Source organism: Triturus cristatus, chromosome 8 (genome assembly GCF_964204655.1).
Source record: "Triturus cristatus chromosome 8, aTriCri1.1, whole genome shotgun sequence".
Lineage (NCBI taxonomy): Eukaryota > Metazoa > Chordata > Amphibia > Caudata > Salamandridae > Triturus > Triturus cristatus.
In genome coordinates this window covers 1,182,056,545-1,182,078,450 of record NC_140591.1, presented here as the reverse complement: position 1 = coordinate 1,182,078,450, position 21,906 = coordinate 1,182,056,545, and the positions used below count along the sequence as shown (strand labels likewise).

Below are 21,906 nucleotides of genomic sequence, written 5' to 3'. Positions count from 1 at the left end.
AAAGGGGGAGCGAATTTTTGGGGGAAGAAGCAGAGGCTTAGCACACACCCATGACCTTGCCGTGTATAGTCATGCACAGTATGTACAAGCCAGTGGGGTTTTCAGGTTTAAGTCTGTAATGCAAATACATTCAGCATCACTAAGGCTGGTTGCCCTTGGTGGAGTGTAGGCAGTCACAGAGAATGCACATGGTGGTGGTCTGAAAAAAAAAGAGCTTGGACACGTGCAATTAAATAAAGCAAAAATAGTGGTTTCATAATGTGTCAGTCTGTAAAAGTGATTTCAAATTGTAAAAAGAGATTTTCACTTGCCCCTGAAAAAATAAAAGAGCAGTAAGTGTGCTTTGAAATTGGCAAAGAAATTTCGTTTTGGCACTAATGTGAAAACATGACTCTGTGTGCATAGAAGAATTATAGACAGAGATTTATTGCGTCTTGCTCTGGTGATTTCACAGTTGCATTAGATGGAAAGGGGGAGCGAATTTTTGGGGGAAGAAGCAGAGGCTTAGCACACACCCATGTCCTTGCCGTGTATAGTCATGCACAGTATGTACAAGCCAGTGGGGTTTTCAGGTTTAAGTCTGTAATGCAAATACATTCAGCATCACTAAGGCTGGTTGCCCTTGGTGGAGTGTAGGCAGTCACAGAGAATGCACATGGTGGTGGTCTGAAAAAAAAACAGCTTGGACACGTGCAATTAAATAAAGCAAAAATAGTGGTTTCATAATGTGTCAGTCTGTAAAAGTGATTTCAAATTGTAAAAAGAGATTTTCACTTGCCCCTGAAAAAATAAAAGAGCAGTAAGTGTGCTTTGAAATTGGCAAAGAAATTTCGTTTTGGCACTAATGTGAAAACATGACTCTGTGTGCATAGAAGAATTATAGACAGAGATTTATTGCGTCTTGCTCTGGTGATTTCACAGTTGCATTAGATGGAAAGGGGGAGCGAATTTTTGGGGGAAGAAGCAGAGGCTTAGCACACACCCATGTCCTTGCCGTGTATAGTCATGCACAGTATGTACAAGCCAGTGGGGTTTTCAGGTTTAAGTCTGTAATGCAAATACATTCAGCATCACTAAGGCTGGTTGCCCTTGGTGGAGTGTAGGCAGTCACAGAGAATGCACATGGTGGTGGTCTGAAAAAAAAGCAGCTTGGACACGTGCAATTAAATAAAGCAAAAATAGTGGTTTCATAATGTGTCAGTCTGTAAAAGTGATTTCAAATTGTAAAAAGAGATTTTCACTTGCCCCTGAAAAAATAAAAGAGCAGTAAGTGTGCTTTGAAATTGGCAAAGAAATTTCGTTTTGGCACTAATGTGAAAACATGACTCTGTGTGCATAGAAGAATTATAGACAGAGATTTATTGCGTCTTGCTCTGGTGATTTCACAGTTGCATTAGATGGAAAGGGGGAGCGAATTTTTGGGGGAAGAAGCAGAGGCTTAGCACACACCCATGTCCTTGCCGTGTATAGTCATGCACAGTATGTACAAGCCAGTGGGGTTTTCAGGTTTAAGTCTGTAATGCAAATACATTCAGCATCACTAAGGCTGGTTGCCCTTGGTGGAGTGTAGGCAGTCACAGAGAATGCACATGGTGGTGGTCTGAAAAAAAAAGAGCTTGGACACGTGCAATTAAATAAAGCAAAAATAGTGGTTTCATAATGTGTCAGTCTGTAAAAGTGATTTCAAATTGTAAAAAGAGATTTTCACTTGCCACAGAAAAAATAAAAGAGCAGTAAGTGTGCTTTGAAATTGGCAAAGAAATTTCGTTTTGGCACTAATGTGAAAACATGACTCTGTGTGCATAGAAGAATTATAGACAGAGATTTATTGCGTCTTGCTCTGGTGATTTCACAGTTGCATTAGATGGAAAGGGGGAGCGAATTTTTGGGGGAAGAAGCAGAGGCTTAGCACACACCCATGTCCTTGCCGTGTATAGTCATGCACAGTATGTACAAGCCAGTGGGGTTTTCAGGTTTAAGTCTGTAATGCAAATACATTCAGCATCACTAAGGCTGGTTGCCCTTGGTGGAGTGTAGGCAGTCACAGAGAATGCACATGGTGGTGGTCTGAAAAAAAAAGAGCTTGGACACGTGCAATTAAATAAAGCAAAAATAGTGGTTTCATAATGTGTCAGTCTGTAAAAGTGATTTCAAATTGTAAAAAGAGATTTTCACTTGCCCCTGAAAAAATAAAAGAGCAGTAAGTGTGCTTTGAAATTGGCAAAGAAATTTCGTTTTGGCACTAATGTGAAAACATGACTCTGTGTGCATAGAAGAATTATAGACAGAGATTTATTGCGTCTTGCTCTGGTGATTTCACAGTTGCATTAGATGGAAAGGGGGAGCGAATTTTTGGGGGAAGAAGCAGAGGCTTAGCACACACCCATGACCTTGCCGTGTATAGTCATGCACAGTATGTACAAGCCAGTGGGGTTTTCAGGTTTAAGTCTGTAATGCAAATACATTCAGCATCACTAAGGCTGGTTGCCCTTGGTGGAGTGTAGGCAGTCACAGAGAATGCACATGGTGGTGGTCTGAAAAAAAAACAGCTTGGACACGTGCAATTAAATAAAGCAAAAATAGTGGTTTCATAATGTGTCAGTCTGTAAAAGTGATTTCAAATTGTAAAAAGAGATTTTCACTTGCCCCTGAAAAAATAAAAGAGCAGTAAGTGTGCTTTGAAATTGGCAAAGAAATTTCGTTTTGGCACTAATGTGAAAACATGACTCTGTGTGCATAGAAGAATTATAGACCGAGATTTATTGCGTCTTGCTCTGGTGATTTCACAGTTGCATTAGATGGAAAGGGGGAGCGAATTTTTGGGGGAAGAAGCAGAGGCTTAGCACACACCCATGTCCTTGCCGTGTATAGTCATGCACAGTATGTACAAGCCAGTGGGGTTTTCAGGTTTAAGTCTGTAATGCAAATACATTCAGCATCACTAAGGCTGGTTGCCCTTGGTGGAGTGTAGGCAGTCACAGAGAATGCACATGGTGGTGGTCTGAAAAAAAAACAGCTTGGACACGTGCAATTAAATAAAGCAAAAATAGTGGTTTCATAATGTGTCAGTCTGTAAAAGTGATTTCAAATTGTAAAAAGAGATTTTCACTTGCCCCTGAAAAAATAAAAGAGCAGTAAGTGTGCTTTGAAATTGGCAAAGAAATTTCGTTTTGGCACTAATGTGAAAACATGACTCTGTGTGCATAGAAGAATTATAGACAGAGATTTATTGCGTCTTGCTCTGGTGATTTCACAGTTGCATTAGATGGAAAGGGGGAGCGAATTTTTGGGGGAAGAAGCAGAGGCTTAGCACACACCCATGACCTTGCCGTGTATAGTCATGCACAGTATGTACAAGCCAGTGGGGTTTTCAGGTTTAAGTCTGTAATGCAAATACATTCAGCATCACTAAGGCTGGTTGCCCTTGGTGGAGTGTAGGCAGTCACAGAGAATGCACATGGTGGTGGTCTGAAAAAAAAAGAGCTTGGACACGTGCAATTAAATAAAGCAAAAATAGTGGTTTCATAATGTGTCAGTCTGTAAAAGTGATTTCAAATTGTAAAAAGAGATTTTCACTTGCCCCTGAAAAAATAAAAGAGCAGTAAGTGTGCTTTGAAATTGGCAAAGAAATTTCGTTTTGGCACTAATGTGAAAACATGACTCTGTGTGCATAGAAGAATTATAGACAGAGATTTATTGCGTCTTGCTCTGGTGATTTCACAGTTGCATTAGATGGAAAGGGGGAGCGAATTTTTGGGGGAAGAAGCAGAGGCTTAGCACACACCCATGACCTTGCCGTGTATAGTCATGCACAGTATGTACAAGCCAGTGGGGTTTTCAGGTTTAAGTCTGTAATGCAAATACATTCAGCATCACTAAGGCTGGTTGCCCTTGGTGGAGTGTAGGCAGTCACAGAGAATGCACATGGTGGTGGTCTGAAAAAAAAAGAGCTTGGACACGTGCAATTAAATAAAGCAAAAATAGTGGTTTCATAATGTGTCAGTCTGTAAAAGTGATTTCAAATTGTAAAAAGAGATTTTCACTTGCCCCTGAAAAAATAAAAGAGCAGTAAGTGTGCTTTGAAATTGGCAAAGAAATTTCGTTTTGGCACTAATGTGAAAACATGACTCTGTGTGCATAGAAGAATTATAGACAGAGATTTATTGCGTCTTGCTCTGGTGATTTCACAGTTGCATTAGATGGAAAGGGGGAGCGAATTTTTGGGGGAAGAAGCAGAGGCTTAGCACACACCCATGTCCTTGCCGTGTATAGTCATGCACAGTATGTACAAGCCAGTGGGGTTTTCAGGTTTAAGTCTGTAATGCAAATACATTCAGCATCACTAAGGCTGGTTGCCCTTGGTGGAGTGTAGGCAGTCACAGAGAATGCACATGGTGGTGGTCTGAAAAAAAAACAGCTTGGACACGTGCAATTAAATAAAGCAAAAATAGTGGTTTCATAATGTGTCAGTCTGTAAAAGTGATTTCAAATTGTAAAAAGAGATTTTCACTTGCCCCTGAAAAAATAAAAGAGCAGTAAGTGTGCTTTGAAATTGGCAAAGAAATTTCGTTTTGGCACTAATGTGAAAACATGACTCTGTGTGCATAGAAGAATTATAGACAGAGATTTATTGCGTCTTGCTCTGGTGATTTCACAGTTGCATTAGATGGAAAGGGGGAGCGAATTTTTGGGGGAAGAAGCAGAGGCTTAGCACACACCCATGTCCTTGCCGTGTATAGTCATGCACAGTATGTACAAGCCAGTGGGGTTTTCAGGTTTAAGTCTGTAATGCAAATACATTCAGCATCACTAAGGCTGGTTGCCCTTGGTGGAGTGTAGGCAGTCACAGAGAATGCACATGGTGGTGGTCTGAAAAAAAAGCAGCTTGGACACGTGCAATTAAATAAAGCAAAAATAGTGGTTTCATAATGTGTCAGTCTGTAAAAGTGATTTCAAATTGTAAAAAGAGATTTTCACTTGCCCCTGAAAAAATAAAAGAGCAGTAAGTGTGCTTTGAAATTGGCAAAGAAATTTCGTTTTGGCACTAATGTGAAAACATGACTCTGTGTGCATAGAAGAATTATAGACAGAGATTTATTGCGTCTTGCTCTGGTGATTTCACAGTTGCATTAGATGGAAAGGGGGAGCGAATTTTTGGGGGAAGAAGCAGAGGCTTAGCACACACCCATGTCCTTGCCGTGTATAGTCATGCACAGTATGTACAAGCCAGTGGGGTTTTCAGGTTTAAGTCTGTAATGCAAATACATTCAGCATCACTAAGGCTGGTTGCTCTTGGTGGAGTGTAGCACTGTGGACATGGGCTTTTTAAAAAATCTGAAAAGTGGTTTCATAATGTGACAGTTTGTAAAAGAGATTTTCACTTGCCCAAAAAAAAGAGCAGTTTGTGTGAATTCAAATTGGCAAAGAAATTTCGTTTTGTGACTATTGTGAAAAGAAATTTAGTAATATATTTAAATACAATAACGGTTTTTTTTTTTAGTTTTTTTCAGGTATTGCTGAAGAACAGTGAACAAAATTTAAGATGCCTACAAAATCTCGAGTTCAAAAAACGCTAAAAAAAAAACTATATTTGAAGACAACTGGAGGACCAAAGTTAGTAGAAGATGCTGATGTTGGGAAAAAGAAAAAATCTTCTGGTAAGCAAAAAAACCAATTTCTAAACAAATTATTCAAAACAAAGAAAAATGTACAAAATGTCTGTTCTCGGAAAAATGTAACAAAAAATAGAGAACAGCAAAAAATTGAGAATTTAGTTAATGCAAATATACCTTCTGCAATTGAAAAGTTTAACATAAACAGAAAAACAGCATTTAAAGAGATACGTAGAAAAATGTTTCAGAGAAGAGTTATGTCCAATTTGATAAAGGATATAAAGAAATATAAGCAAAAGGCAAAATATTACAAGAGAAAAAAAGAAATTGAAGCCATTGCAGCAAAGGCATTAGAATTAAAAAGGAAACTATTCATTTTAATTTTGAATAGGATGCGTACATTAGATAAAATGGTTAATGTACTGAAATCACAAAGCAAAAGCAAAAGAGTAGTGAACAGAACAAACTTTTGTAAAGTTTTTTTAGGAAAGTGGATGCATAGTTCAAGTAGTGAACCTTTTTTTAATGAAGAGAGCTATTTTCAAAGTAATAGTTTGCTGCATGCAGTTGACACCAGAGGTCGTTCATACGAAGTAAAAAATGGTTGCATAATGGAGAAGGAGATAATGGTTCCAAGAGATGAGGTACAAGTGATGGCAGATGAGGCAATGGGGAGACGTCCTAAAGCCCCAGTGTACACTTGGAATTGTAGTAGTATTTGCACTGTGCGTCAGGAATCTATTGACAGATTTCGAGAGTTTCTAAGAGAATATAGTAAAAAAAGTGTAAAACAAAAGATTAAGGTGCTTCAAAGTCTGGATCCATGCAGAGTGAGAGAGAATACTGGTTTGCAGGGTCATTCTCTTGCTTGTCTATCTAGAAAAGTGTGCAATAGTGTTTTCCATCATTTTAGGATGCTGGCTGTTCATCATACTGAAATGAGAAAGTTTGTGAGACGGTTGTATTTTGCCAAAAGTCCAGCAATAAAGTTAAATGAATTGAATAGGGCTCTGTTCCGAGGAACGGTATCAGATGTAGAGAAGGTTGTTGATGAAATTCAGTTTTGTTACTTTGGTCCTGAACAAAACAGTGCAGAGAAGGACACAGTAAATGAGGCAGAAGTGGAAGAGAATGTAGAACCTTGTGTAAGTAAGACATTTAATGATCACATAACAAAATTTGCAATAATCTCTAATGAAAGACCAAATGTTACTTGTATTTGTTGCCGCAGAACTCATTATAGAAAACAAACTAGGAATGTTGATCTCTACAGAAAGAGTGAAAATGAAGATAATTATAAGTGGATGGATTTTGCCACATATATATTTCTTGAAAATTGTTTTGAATTGGGTGAAGATCAGCGTATTTGTAAATACTGCTACAACAAGTTAGAGGAAAATAGAATGCCGACCAGAGCTGTACATAATAATTTAGAATTGGATGCTATTCCTGCTGAACTTTCTGAATTAAATACATATGAGTCTATACTCATTCAATGTGTTCATCCGTTCCAGACCATAGTACGTATGGAGCCCAAAACTGGTAAATTACCTCCTTCAGATTTACTGAGAGGTTTAAAAGGTAGAGTGGTGTATTTGCCCTTGGATTTGAAAAAAAATATGGAAACTATTGATGCGGATACTTTGGAAACTGAACCATTAATTATTCTGGTTAATGGTGTACCTACAAAGAATAAGAAGATTTGGCAGGAGCTGGTAGATGTGCGGAAAGTACAAAGAGCAAATTTGTATTTGAAAAAAAATAACAAATGGTATGAATCAATTTATATAGAAGAAGAAGAAGAAGAAGAAGAAGATTTACAAGGAGACACAGAAACACCAACTGGACAAATTGAAAAAGTGGACAAGTCAAAGGAAGAAGAAATTTATGAACATTTTAGCATACATCCTCTCCATTCGAAAGAAGTTATGGGAGACAATATTGATCTCTTTCAGATGAAGAAAGCAAAAGGAAATCCCGTGAGTGTATGGGAGGAGAGCTTGGAAGCTCGATGTTTTCCCCAGCTGTTTCCTAAAGGAAAAGGAGGACGATACGATGAACGTCCAGAACAGATTCCAGCTTCAGAGTATCGAACTACAAGACTATATGCTGAAGATCCCAGATTTCGACAAAGTATTCCTTATTTGTTCCATCTTTTATTTGAAAGCGACTTGTCTGCACTGTCTTATGCAGTAAATCACATTTTAAAAAGTGGAGTACATTTACAAAATGTGTCTGCTAAGGATTTTATGGAGAAAGTGCAGCACCGAGATGATCATTTGGAAACACAACTGATCAATCTGATGGCTTGTCAGCGTGGGACAAATGAATATTGGTACCGACGCCATGGTGAACTAAAATGCATGTTACGCAATTTAGGAACACCAACATGGTTCCTTACCCTAAGCTGTGCCGAGTACGCTTGGGATGATTTACTGGATTTTCTACGAGAGGCCAATTCAAACATTAAAAACATCGAATACAAGACAGCAGGAGAACTGTGCTCATTGGATCCGGTTAATGTTTGCAGATATTTCAATCATAGATTTGAGGCTATGATGTCCTTCATCTGCAATAAAAAAAATCCACCCCTTGGAGAAGTAGTGGATTTCTTTTGGAGAAAAGAGTACCAGGCAAGAGGTGCTCCTCATATTCATATGCTGCTGTGGATCAAGGATGCCCCAAAGTTTGGAACAGATACTGATGAAGCAGTGTTATCTTACATTGAAGAATATGCAACATGTGCTATACCTAAAAGCACAGAAGAGAACAAGTTAAAGGAGCAAGTTCTACGTTTCCAAAGTCATCGGTGTGGAAAATACTGTCGACGGAAATACAAGAGCAAAGAAAAATACTACACTAAATGTCGATTTGGATTTCCTAGACCTGTTCTTACAAATGGAAGAGTCAACAGTTTTATGTCAGCTGTGAGACATACTATCACAAGAAAATCACCTAAGAATACCTACAACCTTAAAAGAAAAGAAGAATCAAAAAATATAAATGACTACAACCCAGTCATTTTATCCATGTGGAACGCTAACATGGATATACAGTATGTTGCTGACAATTCCATTGCTGTTGCTCGATATGTAACGTCTTACATTACGAAATCAGAAAAAACAGAATTGAAGGAAATGTGGGAAGAGATTTCTCACGAGAAGACTGTCAGTAAGAAGCTGTACAGTTTCAGTTTGAAGATGTTATCGCATCGAGAAATTGGATCCTACGAATGTTCAGATAGGTTATCTATTGCAAGTCTCTACTCGAAGTCAAGAAGAATAATTTGGGCAAGTTTAGGCCTTGCAGCAATGAGAAATCGGGTACTGAAATCTGTTGGAGAAATTGAATATTTGGCTGAGAATGACCCAGAAAGTACAGACATATTGAAAACAAACATGTTGGACACATATTATCCCAAGAGAAGTCATCATCTGGAGAACATGTGTCTCTATGAAGTGTTACAGAACTATATTTATTCACGGAAAGCTGCAGAAGACATCAACAGTGGAAAATATAAAGTTGTTGGTGAAGAAGGATGTTTGGTGAAGCAAACCAAAGGAAGTTTGATAAATCACCGGAAGCTGAGTTGCGACACTACCGACAAGAAAGAATTTTACTACTTGGCTCTTTTACAGTTGTTTAAACCATGGCGTACAGAGGATGAACTACTGGGAGAATTCCAGAGCTATGAAGATTCTTTTAATGCTTGCAAAGACAGCATACAATGCAGTACATTCTCAACTTATCTGCAAATGTTAAATGAAGAAATTGAACAGGAAACTACAATTGCAGCAGAAATAGCTAGAGACAGTTCTCAGGACAGCCAAAGTTCAGGAACACACAGTCAAGATCCCCTAGGACAACCAATCGTTGAAAATGAAGCATCAATAGCCATGAATGAAGTGGAAACGGCTATGAATCAAGCTCAAGAAGAATTTATAGACTTAGAAAATTTGGAAAGACAACTGAATCAAGAGCAGCAACAAATTTATGAAGAGATCAAAAACAAAATTGATCACGGATTTCTACATATCAAAAAAGAGTGCTCATGCACATCATTTCATCCAATCAGGATGTATGTAAGCGGACAAGCTGGCACTGGAAAAAGTTTCCTAATTAAAGTCATCAGAAGCTACCTAAAGCAAAAAACGGATTCTACTTTGTCTTGTGTGGTTACTGCTCCAACTGGGTTAGCAGCATATAACATAAAAGGAATCACCTTACATCGTTTGCTAATGTTACCAGTGGAGCATGAGAACAAAATACAATTCAACAAGCTAACTGGAGAAGCATCCTTGGAAGTTTCACGAGTATTGAAGAAGATGCAAGTTCTCATTATTGATGAGGTGAGCATGGTATCAAACTTAATGCTTGCCTTTGTGCATTTAAGAATGCAGCAAATTTTGAAGACAGACTATGACGTGTTATTTGGTGGAAAACACGTCATAGTTTTTGGGGATCTTTTGCAACTTACTCCAGTTAAAGGACAACCAGTGTTTAATACTGTGACACATGAAGACACAAAGAAGTCATTGGGAAGCATTGGAAATACAAATATTTGGTCCTTCTTTGAGTACAAGGAACTTACAACTAATATGAGGCAAGCAAACGATGAAGAATATGGAAGTATTCTGAAAGATATCAGGATTGGACTACTCACAGATGTTGGGAAAAAAGCATTACAGAGTCGGCTGCTACATAATTTATTTCCAAAGGAAGAAATAGTTGCAGAGAAAATATACAAGAATATTGCAGAAAACAAAAGTGTCATCTGCTTAATGCCAACTCTACGTGAATGCTCAATATTTAATGAGGAGCTTTTGAAATTGGAAAAGGAAGACATCAGGAAATTGGAAGCAGTGGACAAAATTGAGGATGGAAGAATTACAGTCACAGTAACAGGCAAACTGAAAAATAAATTGGACTCACTAGAGAAGAACATCTCCAAAACAGCAGGATTAGAAAAAAATCTTTGTTTGCATGAACTGTAGAGTGTTTTTAAGGAGAAATTTGGATGTTGAGAAAGGCTTAGTGAATGGAGCGATGGGAAGAGTTGTGGGTTTTATTAATTATCAGAAAAAAGAAGGAATTGAATGTTTACAGATAAAATTTGATCAGATAGAGGAAGTTAAAGACATTTGTCGTTGTTCAGTTCGTTTCATGCTTGTGAAAGACTTATATGTACGTAGGAAGCAGTTTCCGTTTTCACTAGCATATGCTGTAACTATCCACAAGTCTCAAGGATTGACTGTAGATTGTGCATTTGTGAACATTGGTTCAACTGTGTTCAAAGAAGGTATGGCATATGTAGCTTTGTCACGAGTCAAAACATTATCAGGTTTATTCATGATAGACTTTGATGACTCAAAAGTTAGTGCTGATACAAACTGTGTAAAGGAGTATAATAGATTAAGAAGAAGCTATGCTCCTCATTTAGGTCAGTATCCTGTGTTGGAGAAACGTGTAGTTTCTCGTAAAAGGAGAAATGAGAATATCTGTAATGAAGATGTAGAGAAGAGGAAAAAAAAGAGGAGTGATGTAATTGCAAGCAAAAAGAATAAGGAAAATGAAGAACAGGTTGTAGGATGTCATTTTGAAAATAGCTCTGGTGTCAACTGCTACGCTAATGTAGTGCTGAATGTTGCATTTTATCTGGAAAGTTTGCAAGAGCAGATAATAGTAAATCAGGGAAAAAGATTCTGTTCAGAGCTCAGTCTCCTTTTTGAAAAGCTGAGTAAAGATAAAACTCAAATAGAAAGTGCTACTGAAATTAGAAAACTTTTAGATGTATGTTCAGGACGAACACAGTTTTCTCAAAATGAACAGCAAGATGCACACGAATTTTTGATGTATTTTCTTCAGGTAGTGGAAGAAGAAGGAGTTCCCATTGACATTTTTTTTGGTCTCTCTTATAAATGGGAACATAGTTGTGATAATTGTTATAATATATGTGGCTCTATTGTTGATAATGAAAGGTTTATTTATTTGACATTGCCAGAGAGTAAAACAGTCACTTTTGCAAAATTAGTTAAAGATGCTAATCATAGCATGAAATGTGGTGAGTGTAATTCTGACATGTTTTCAACATTAATTTTAAGGGAATACGGACAGTATGTAATTTTAATGATGCAACGATGTAGAGCTGATGGATCAAAATTGGATACTTTAATAAAGAAGTTTACAGGACAGCAATTATCAATTTCAGGAAAAACTTTTGTAACTGTTGCAATAATTTTCCATGATGGACCTACTGTTACTTCTGGACATTACACAGTTTATCTAAAATGTGAAAAAGGCTGGACACTGTGTAATGATTCCCAATTGATTTTCAAACAACGTTTGCCTTTTGATTTAGCAAATTCCTATCTAATCTTCCTGAAACCTAAATTTTAGAGAGATTTGGCAAGATCTGGACAAAATAATTTAACCATTTTACTGGATTACCATTGCAATTTTGTAGAAAAAAGATTTTTAAAATTATCATTTGGCCTAAAGGAAAGATAACCAATTGTAATGTGGACTTTTTTAAATTTTAATGCAATTTTCAAAAACCAATAATTTAGAGATAATCGGTAACTTCTGCACATTTTAAATTATGGAATGCTATTGGACTGCCATTGGAAATTTTTTCAAAAATGATTTAAAAAATTACTATTTGGCCATGTGGAAAAGTAAGCAATTCTATTGTGGACTAAATAAATTATTCAAAAAATTTTCGTGAACCAAAATGTTACAGAGAATTGGTGAGATCTGGACAGATTAAACTTTAGAATTTTAATGGTTTTCCCTTGGAAATTTATTCCAGGAAAAAAAAAAAAATACTATTTGGCCTAAAGGAAATAAAATCAGATGTATTTTGGAGTTATTTGAGATATAATATTGTGATTATACTTCTGAAACAAACATATCAGACGGTATTTTAAAGAAAAAAGTATTGTTTTTAGATGATATTTTTTTAGAATAATATGCATTTCTGTAATGATAAGTTTAAGTGAGAAGACATTCTGGGCTTTTTTAATACAATCTTTGTGATTGTTAATTTTTTTTGCCCGCTGTAAAATGATGAATGCAATTGCTTTCACAATTAATAGTGAAATGCAATATATTCTGAAAACAGCAAAAATAAGGCAAAAATATTTTTTTGTAAAAAATGTAAATATGTGTATTGTATTATAAAATGGATAAAAAATATTAATACTTTTTTCTTTATTTTCAGATCGATATAGAAAATTTTCGGAAACTACAACCATTTTAAAAACTATTTTTTAAAAAAACAAATGAATAAATATTTTTTTGAGTGAGTATGGTAAGTTAAAAATAAAAATTGTAGTCTCTCAAGGACTTTGTAATGAGATAAATGATTTTTAGTGTTTTTTTAAAAAAAATAAAAAAAAGGTACGCTTACCGTACGCGTACGGTAAAAAAAAAAAAAAAAAGTTTTTAAAAAAAAAGAAAAAAAAAGATGAAAGATAAGGTTGGCTCTTAAAAGAACCGTTGTGTTCATGCAGGGACAGAGGAAAGAAAGATTGGGAATATTAGACGGTACGACAAGTGTGCTGATCTATTTTACTGTTCACCAGGGAAACACTGGTCTCCCTATAAGTAATTAGATCGTGACAAGTGGCGCACCGTACTTCAACCCTCGCAAACCGAGGGTTAATTTCCAGAGGGCCAGCAAAAGGAGATTCTCCCCCCACAGATGAAGGGCTCACCTGACCTGCAGAAGAAGGAGTCTGCCCTGCAGATGATGGTCCAGGCTGAGCTGCTGTGGATGTACTGGCTCGTCTTTCTGAAGAGTTACCTCCAAAAAGATGACCATGTGTCCTTCTGTGTACTTCCTGGAGGTGTCTCTTCATGGTGTGATTCCCAAAGGAATACTTCCTGTTAGGATTACCTCTAGAAAGTACACGCTTACACAGCTTGCAAGTAACTAAGGGTGCATTCACCTTTTGCTGGCCTTCTGGAAAAGTAAAATACTCCCAAACGTAAGAAGGCTTTACTTTCCTCGCTCTCTGCCTCAAGACAGTGCTGCTGGTGCTAGCCTCACTCTCAGAAGAGCTCTGCTGTTCTGCCATCGTATCCCAAAGACAAACCAGCTCCTTCTCCCAAGGGATCACAAGCAGAAATGAGGGGAATGGGTGTGGTGTAGGAGAGTTCTAGAACTGAAAGTAGTTTCAACCAATCAAAAGTTGTGTTTCAAGATCACATGACCTACCGTACGCTTACGGTACGCTTACGGTACGCTTACGGCAAAAAGTACGCGTGCGCGTAAAAAAGACACGCGCTTGCGCGCATGCGCATAACAGTCATTTCCCGGCACTTCCGCGTAACGTGCGCGTGTTGCGTAAGCGCGCACGCGTCCCACGCGCAGTACGCGCGGCTACGCAAAGTACGTAACTATGCGCAAGCAGCGTAGATAGATTACGGACGTTGCGTAAACCGTACGCTTACCGTGAGCTTACGGTACGCGTACTATAAAAAAAAAATAAAAAAAAAAATAAAAAATCTGGAAATACATTTTACATGTTTATTTTAAAAAATATATATAAAAAAAATATTTAAGGATTTTAAAAATTTAAGCATAGTCTTTATAAAAGATAAGAAAATTAAATTAAAAATATGTTTGAAAAAAATGAAGAATAAAAGAAAAAAATAGCATTTAAAAAACCTTGCAAATTCACTGAAAAAACCATGGGTTTCACACACGTTATAGTTAGGAATTAGCATTTAAAAAACCTTGAAAATTCACTGAAAAAACCATGGGTTTCACACACGTTATAGTTAGGAATTAGCATTTAAAAAACCTTAGAAATTCACTGAAAAAACCATAGGTTTCACACACGTTATAGTTAGGAATTAGCATTTAAAAAACCTTAGAAATTCAGTGAAAAAACCATAGGTTTCACACATGTTATAGTTAGCTGGACATTTTACTCGTAAAAAACCAATGAAATTGCCCCGTTATAGTTAGTTCAGCTAACTATAACTCGCGCGCCCGCAATGCACTGCTGATGACGTCACATATTACATCACTCATGACATGGTCAGTGACATCACTCATGACATCACTGATGACATCTCAAATGACATCACTGATGACATCACTGATGACATCATCCTTGTGATAGAGTGGCAGACCTCCTCTCACCTTAATATAAGCTTTGATACACACATTCAAAAATAGAGACTAAAAATTTCAAAACAATGGACATACCAATACCAGTTACAACAACCTCTTCAGTAATTCTAAGATCCACATACACATCCACTCATTCACCAACAGTCCTATACAGTCACTCATACATGTACTCACTCATCATATGTACTCATACATCTATACATCCTGTTACACAATGCCACTCATCCATAGAGTTACTCACACACATAGTCACTCATGCTAATAAAGAATAAAACATACATTTACTTGCATATACAGTAATACACACACCACCATACTTACTTCTACGGAAACTTACACATACTTAGTCTTTTAAACAATCACTTATAGAAACACATACTTATTCATACAGGAACTCTTTCAATCTCTCCCTCTCACATATACTCACATATATACACCAATAGTCACATATACTAGTTAAAAACATATGTAGTTACTCCTGAAGACACTATTGAGACAGTCATTCACTCAATAACACACCCATACACACACTCATCCACACATACAGTCCTGCACACATGCTGTCTTCAACACATACAAACAGTGAGTCACTCATTCATGCATCTATGCACTACGTAATACCCCCCACCGTACCATACAGACACTCAGACTGATACTCAAAAAAACAACTAATAACCTATATAGACACCCATGTAGCTACTCACCAACCCATGCAGCCACTTATACACAAAGTGAGAGATACACTTAATCAGTCAGTTACACAATCAATTTTTCAAAAACAAATCATCCATTTAGACACTTATATACCCATTTATTCTTCCATCGACCTTGAGATATACATATATAAAACATATTTAATTTTCAGAAAAACACACATTCACTGGATGATGTCATCAGTGATGTCATCAGTGATGTCATTTGAGATGTCATCAGTGATGTCATGAGTGATGTCACTGACCATGTCATGAGTGATGTAATATGTGACGTCATCAGCAGTGCATTGCGGGCGCGCGAGTTATAGTTAGCTGAACTAACTATAACGGGGCAATTTCATTGGTTTTTTACGAGTAAAATGTCCAGCTAACTATAACATGTGTGAAACCTATGGTTTTTTCACTGAATTTCTAAGGTTTTTTAAATGCTAATTCCTAACTATAACGTGTGTGAAACCTATGGTTTTTTCAGTGAATTTCTAAGGTTTTTTAAATGCTAATTCCTAACTATAACGTGTGTGAAACCCATTATTTTTTCAGTGAATATATATATAGATATATATAGATATATATATAGATATATATATTCACTGAAAAAACCATAGGTTTCACACATGTTATAGTTAGCGGAAATTTTACTGATAAAAAAACAATGAAATTCCCCCGTTATAGTTAGTGCAGGCAACTATAACTCATGCGACCGCAATCCTCTGCTGATGCTAATACTGTATTTAGACACTTATTTGCCCATGTCTTCTTCCATAAATTTTTAGCTATACATATATTACAAATATTTTTTTTTCATAAAGACACATATGTCATCAGCAGAAGATTGCGGTCGCGTGAGTTATAGTTGCCTGCACTAACTATAACGGGGGAATTTCATTGGTTTTTTATCAGTAAAATTTCCGCTAACTATAACATGTGTGAAACCTATGGTTTTTTCAGTGAATTTGCAAGGTTTTTTAAATGCTAATTCCTAACTATAACGTGTGTGAAACCTATGGTTTTTTCAGTGAATTTGTACGGTTTTTAAAATGCTAAGTTACTTTACGCCATTCGTGGAGTGCGCGCCCACTTAACGCAGTTCGTTCCGTGCGCGCACGGTGCGCTTCGCGCACCGTGCGCGCACAGTGAGCACGCGGTGCGCTTCGCGCACCGCGCGCCCACTTTACGCAGTTAGTGCCGTGCACGCACGGTGGGCACGCGGTGCGCTACGCTCACCGCGTGCCCACGTTACGCTAGATGGGCCATGTACGCACGATGCGCTTCGCGCACCGTGCGCACATGGAGGACATATGATGCACTTCGTTTTGAAAGGTAATATTTACATTTTTCACACCTCTTATAAGCCATGCAAAAATGGTGCCCTTCGGGCACCATTTGCACACGGGGTGGGGAGAGTGTGGATAATTTTCTTTTTTTAAATATTTTTTTACCGTACGCGTACGGTAAGCGTAATCGGCAAAATTAGCGAAAAAATAAAAATTCAGTTTTTGGCCTTGGGGGATCTTTGGGGACTCCCTCAACATGGCTAGGTGTTTTGGAGCTGTCCAAACAGCCCCTTTACATGTTTTTGTGCTTTGTATTTTAATCCACACTCTCAGTGCGAGAGAGAAAATGGCGGCCGCCGCTTCCTGGTTTCGGCCGATTCGAATGTTTACTAAGATCTAAGAGCCAATCAGAATCGCGCTCGCGCACGCCACCGTACGCGTACGGTAAGCGCACCGTAAGCGCACCGTAAGCTGGCTCAGATATATATATTGATTTAAAGGCTATTTTCTCAGAATCTACTGAACAGATTTACACCAAACCTACAAAAGGCACTTCCTTGACCTGAGGACTACCTCTCTGCCAAATTTCTAGTAATTCTGTTCAGCCGTTCGGGCTGTAGCTGTGTCTAAAGGTCCTATGGAAAAATGCATGGGAAAAACGCGTTTTGGGACCCCCCTTTTATCTCAGCCCCCGCTTGACGAATCCCCCCGAGACTTTCAGGGTAGGAGCGGAGCGTAGCGCCCCACCTATTTTGAAAAATTCGCGAGGATTCGTCGACCGGCGCCAAAGTTATTCAAAATAGAATGTTGCGGATTTCCTATGGAAACGTGGTCCTAACTATAACTACCTACTGGCGACCGCCAGTAGGTAATATATATATATATATATATATATATATTCTACTGGCGGTCGCCAGTAGATAGTTATAGTTAGGACCGTGTTTCCATAGGAAATCTCAAAAATTCTATTTTGAATAACTTTGGCGCCGGTTGACGAATCTATGCGAAATTTTCAAAACTGATGGGGCACTCCGCTCAACTCCTACCCTGAAAGTCTCGGGGGCATTAGTCAAGCGGGGGCCGAGAAAAAAGGGGGGTCCCAAAACGCGTTTTCCCCATGCATTTTCCCATAGGACCTTTAGTCGAAGGTACAGCCCGAACTGCTGAACAGAATTACTTGAAATTTGGCAGAGAGGTAGTCCTCAGGTCAGGGATGTGCAATTTGCATATATGGAGTCAATCTGTTCAGTAGTTCCTGAGAAAATTGCAGTTAAAAGCACATACATATCTATAGCCGCGCACCCTAACGTGCGCGGGCGTAATTCTGATTGGTTGTTACATGTCAGTCAACGTTTGAATCGGTCGAAATCAGGAAGTGTCGGCTGCCATTTTGTTTGTTTTCAGTGCGAGAGTGGAAAAGGAAGGTGGCGAACGTGAAAAGGGGGCAGGGTAGAGAGTTCCTGACCCCCTAGCCTTTGTCAGGGGGTCCCTGAAGGACCCCGAAGGCAGAAAAAAAAATTTCATTTTTTTTTTAAATCGCGGGGGTGCGCGCACGGTAAAAAACCATTAAAAAAAAAAAATTAATACGTAGTTTATTGAAAAAATAAATTAAAAAAAAAATAATACATACATAACTTAGCATTTAAAAAAACGTACAAATTCACTGAAGAAACCATAGGTTTCACACACGTTATAGTTAGGAATTAGCATTTAAAAAACCTTGCAAATTCACTTAAAAAACCATAGGTTTCACACATGTTATAGTTAGGTGGATATTTCACTCTTAAAAAACCAATGAAATTCCACCGTTATAGTTAGTTCAGATAACTATAACTCGCACGACCGCCACTCTATCACAAGGATGATGTCATCAGTGATGTCATGAGTGATGCCACTGACCATGTCATGAGTGATGTAATATGTGACGTCATGAGCAGAGGATTGCGGGCGCGCGAGTTATAGTTATCTGAACTAACTATAACGGTGGAATTTCATTGTTTTTTTACGAGTGAAATATCCACCTAACTATAACATGTGTGAAACCTATGGTTTTTTAAGTGAATATATATATATATATATATATATATATATATATATATATCGCTTGTTACACCTAATGGGTTGTTGAAGCCCTTTTTCGGTGAGTAGCATGCTACTCCGGAACCAATAAAGGATTAGTGGTGAATTAGTATAGTGAAATATGAAATTTGAGAAGTGGACAGGTTAGTTTGTTATTTCGATTGAAAAGGATAGTGGAGGGATAGAAGAGTGAAGGCTTTTTGTTTTGTAGGTCATAGCAGTAGTGGGAGGGTTGGGATGACTAAAAATGGATGGGGAGGGGAAGAGTCAGAGGGAAGAGTTTAGAAAGGCTTGTTTTGGGGGATCAGTATAGTAAAAGAGGTGTCAGGTGGTGCAAGGAGGGGTAGAGTTGGGGAGAGTCTAGAAAGGGCTATTTTGGGGATCATAGTAGTGGTATGGGGTTTGGGATGAATGAGAGAGCGGAGGTAGTGGATATATTAATAGAGATATAGGGTGAGAAATAGACTAGTGCATTGGAAAGAGTAGTAGAAAGAGGTTGCAGTAGCTGACATGCATACCATGTTTCTTGCTTGAGAAACAGTCATCTGATATCATCTGAGCTCTCTTTACTACTATTGGTAGAAGGTCCCTCCATAACTATGTGGTTTCCATGCAAAGTATCAGTATGCCAGTCCTGCAGGAAACATTTAATTTCATCATTAGGAAGAAGAGGCAGGAGGTAAGTGCTTGAGTGATTCTCACTACCTCACCTCTAGGTACCATTTCTGCCAGTGAGCTAGTTAGATTTCTACCCACTGCCGAGGGAACCTCAACCTCCTTTGTATTTTGTGTTCTCCAGTGCAACTCAAGTGGTACACGTAATCCTTGGAAAGTGAAAATCCCTGGAAGCGAAACCAATATTCCCCCTGGAAGTCGACCACTTGTTTTAATGATGATGGGAAAGCCTCGGATATACCCAGGAACTCATGGTCTTTTGGGGAATGAGACTCTCTCCTAGTCCAGAGAGACTGTTGCGCCCTCAAGTCTGGCCAGTAGATTATAGGAAAAAGACCTAAGCACCAGAAGTAGAATCTGCTGCTACCAGTAGTCAGTTGTCCCATCCCCTGGTGAGGAGACCACTAATCTCTTTTTAGGAAACAAGGTACACATAGTGTGGATGTCCAGTTCCAGCAGAGTCGACAATTCTGCTGGAGGGTTTCGGTGGAGGGCTTAGCAATATCACAAGTTACTGTGGATTACCTCTCGAGTCTGGGCAGAATATCAAACCAGGTTGGTCAGAAGTGATGGACCCAAGAGCAGGGAAGCAAGGATGTAGTACTCCCTACAGTTTACAAAATGGTGCAATTCTTTGCTAATGGGGCCTGTTTGTCTGGGAGAACATAATGTTACAGTGAGTAACTTGTACTTTATTTACTCTTCAAACTGGTTACAGATGGATTTGTTTTTAACGTTTCTTTTGTTAAATAATTTGAAAAGTTATTGGTGGGACCATCTTGATAGCAACGAGGAATGACAAAACCAGGTGTGCTAGGATGAGACTGTTACCGCCACATCTCATCTTGCAATAAACGGTGTAAATTCAATGAATATATTGCCTTATGTGATTGAATGACTGTTTTGTTGATTATTTCTGGTTTATATTTACGAAATAACCAATATAATTGATTATAAAAACATTCAAGAGTAAATGATTACAAAAGCATTCAAGAGTAAATATCTACATTTAAAGATGGTAATGTGTTTTATTCTTTTTTCTTCTTTATAGTGGAATCACTTGCGTTGTCCCTCATGGCTGGGATGGAACATTGTTAGCAACACTTCCATTTGTATTATTTACAGACAGGCACACCATCTGATATTTACAAGACATGCTGTTTGAACAAATAGCGAGTTTTACATTCTCATACTGTTTTCATTGCAGAAAGGTGGACAATTTTGCATTTCAACTATGATCATATGTTTTTGTTCTATATTTAAAACTGCAAGAGATGTTATAAGTATCACTGTAAATAGTGTATTTAAAAATAAACTTTTATAGTAGTGGCTGGCCCATTTTTTCACATACAACAAGTTATATTATTCACTTTCATGGTATTGGTTTTGTAGATTTTAAGAGTGTTTGAATTATCAGACATAGTATCTCATTACAGATTCTCAGAGGTCCATTGTGATAGAAAGCACCTCTTAGCTTTCAGCAGTACTCTGTGAGCCAGGTAACAGTTCCCCGCCTGGCATCAATTCATGTCTTGTTATAGGTAAAAGTTATTGTACACATTGTATCATTTAACATCAAAAATAACAATTTGTTGAGCATCCATGGCAACATATCTGGTGCTACAAACACAAATTTGTCTTTACAAAGATAGACATAAACTAAAGAAAAGTAAAGAACATCCAACCAGACAGGCTTTCTTACTGTAACAAAGATGGCCATCACACATGACAAACAATAAGGATTGGCGAAGGGGAAGAGCTATGATGCATCTTGAAGAGAAGCATACATGCATGGGTTTGGTAAAGCACACGTATTATAAACATAATCTCAGTAAACACAAAGTTTGCACTCTGTCTACTCTGAATTAATACACAAAATATAGCACTTCCCACCTCATACAGAGCAATGTAGTTGTCTTGTTCTCTCTGATTGCTTCGTGGATCAGTCATAGTTCAATCAACGATAAGGATGGGGTGAGAGGAGGCTGCTAGGAAGAGGGTCCCATCAGGGAAAACAGTGCATCGGTTATTGACCAAGAGACGTATGGAAATGTCAACTACTGTATTTCTTATGGAGCGATCTACTCACATATTCCTCATCTTACAACTTTCACCAGGTATTAAAATGGATCCAAACTTTTTACTAGTATCTCCAACAGGCACTAGATTGGTTTGGTTCAAAAACTGGATCTTTTAGAGCCCTCAAAACCAGGAAGCGGTGGCAGATGTTACAAAAGATGCCACATATGCCAATGATATTAGTTTATTTTTGTACTTGACACATACTAGGATTCAGAGCTTTTTAAAAATTGTTTTACAGTACTGTCACCTATTTCTTGTACATCTATGACTTTGAGCTTCAAAGTGTGACCGCAGTGCAAGCGGCACATTTCTGTCTGAAGATTGAACTC

The 21,906-nt window shown here is 37.9% G+C and overlaps 1 protein-coding gene across 1 annotated transcript in view; it reads left to right on the top strand.

The window, feature by feature from the left end:
• TUBGCP5 (tubulin gamma complex component 5) overlaps positions 1–20,819 on the top strand; it is a 394,755-nt gene extending 373,936 nt beyond the window's left edge. The window contains exon 23 of the mRNA XM_085622861.1: positions 20,547–20,819. Within this exon, the coding sequence (XP_085478987.1) occupies positions 20,547–20,593 (47 nt within the window). The 3' untranslated portion in view covers positions 20,594–20,819. The remainder of the gene's footprint in view (positions 1–20,546) is intronic.
• Positions 20,820–21,906: the final 1,087 nt, after the last annotated feature.